This window comes from Penaeus monodon, chromosome 23 (assembly GCF_015228065.2).
Source record: "Penaeus monodon isolate SGIC_2016 chromosome 23, NSTDA_Pmon_1, whole genome shotgun sequence".
NCBI classification, from domain to species: domain Eukaryota; kingdom Metazoa; phylum Arthropoda; class Malacostraca; order Decapoda; family Penaeidae; genus Penaeus; species Penaeus monodon.
In genome coordinates, this window is record NC_051408.1 from 40,788,492 (window position 1) to 40,789,245 (window position 754).

The 754-nt window shown below is 46.2% G+C and overlaps 1 protein-coding gene across 10 annotated transcripts in view; it reads left to right on the plus strand.

Annotated features, from left to right (window-relative positions):
• The window catches only part of LOC119588069 (leucine-rich repeat serine/threonine-protein kinase 1-like), a 34,372-nt gene that overhangs the window by 30,531 nt on the left and 3,087 nt on the right, over window positions 1-754 (plus strand). For all 10 annotated transcript variants that reach the window (XM_037936766.1, XM_037936764.1, XM_037936767.1 and 7 more), the window contains 2 exons: window positions 66-267; window positions 503-701. In XM_037936766.1, coding sequence (XP_037792694.1) covers window positions 66-267; window positions 503-701 — 401 coding nt within the window. The remainder of the gene's footprint in view (window positions 1-65; window positions 268-502; window positions 702-754) is intronic.

The window sequence follows — 754 nt, forward strand, 5'->3', positions numbered from 1 at the left end:
CTCATCATTCCACTTATTTAAATGCACACTGTTATCTCTCCCCCCCCTTCTCCTGAACCATACAGGAGACAGAATACCCCGTATACGTGCTCGACCTGATGGTGATGTGCTGGTCACAGCAGCCGAGGCTACGACCCTCTGCATCCCAGATTGTGTCCATCGCCTCGGCACCAGAGTTTACCCACCTCCTGGATGTGGCCTCGCTTGATCACTCCCTTAATATCATGGATGCAATAAGGGTACCGCCTGTGTTGGTAAAGGATGAGGGTAAGAGCTTTGAGTCACTGTTTTTATTTTTACTGATGGTGTTATTGGGATGGAGAGAAAGGGTTGATGTTGGTGGGAAGCTTTTGTTGTCTGCATTTCTTCAGTCAGATAGAATAGCTCATTTTGATGATGAACTTTAACAGGTCATAAAGTAATGATAATTACTAACCATGAATAAAATGAATGTTGAACAGTGCTTATAAGAAAAGGCTAATATTCATGCTTTCTGACTCAGACGGGGAATTAGTTGTGCGTGACCAAGGCAGCATCTGGGTGAGCCGCACTTCACCGCAACTGGACATGGTGGGCGCAGGTGAATGGGGCTGGGGAGCCTACACCAGCATAGAGGGACTTCCCGACACCATCACTGCGATGTGCTGTGTTGGGGAATATGTGTGGCTTGGAGACAGTGCAGGAAATATCCATGGCTATAGGTGAGGATTATGATGTTGATGGTTAGGGTGTTCCCAAATTATTTATAATATTG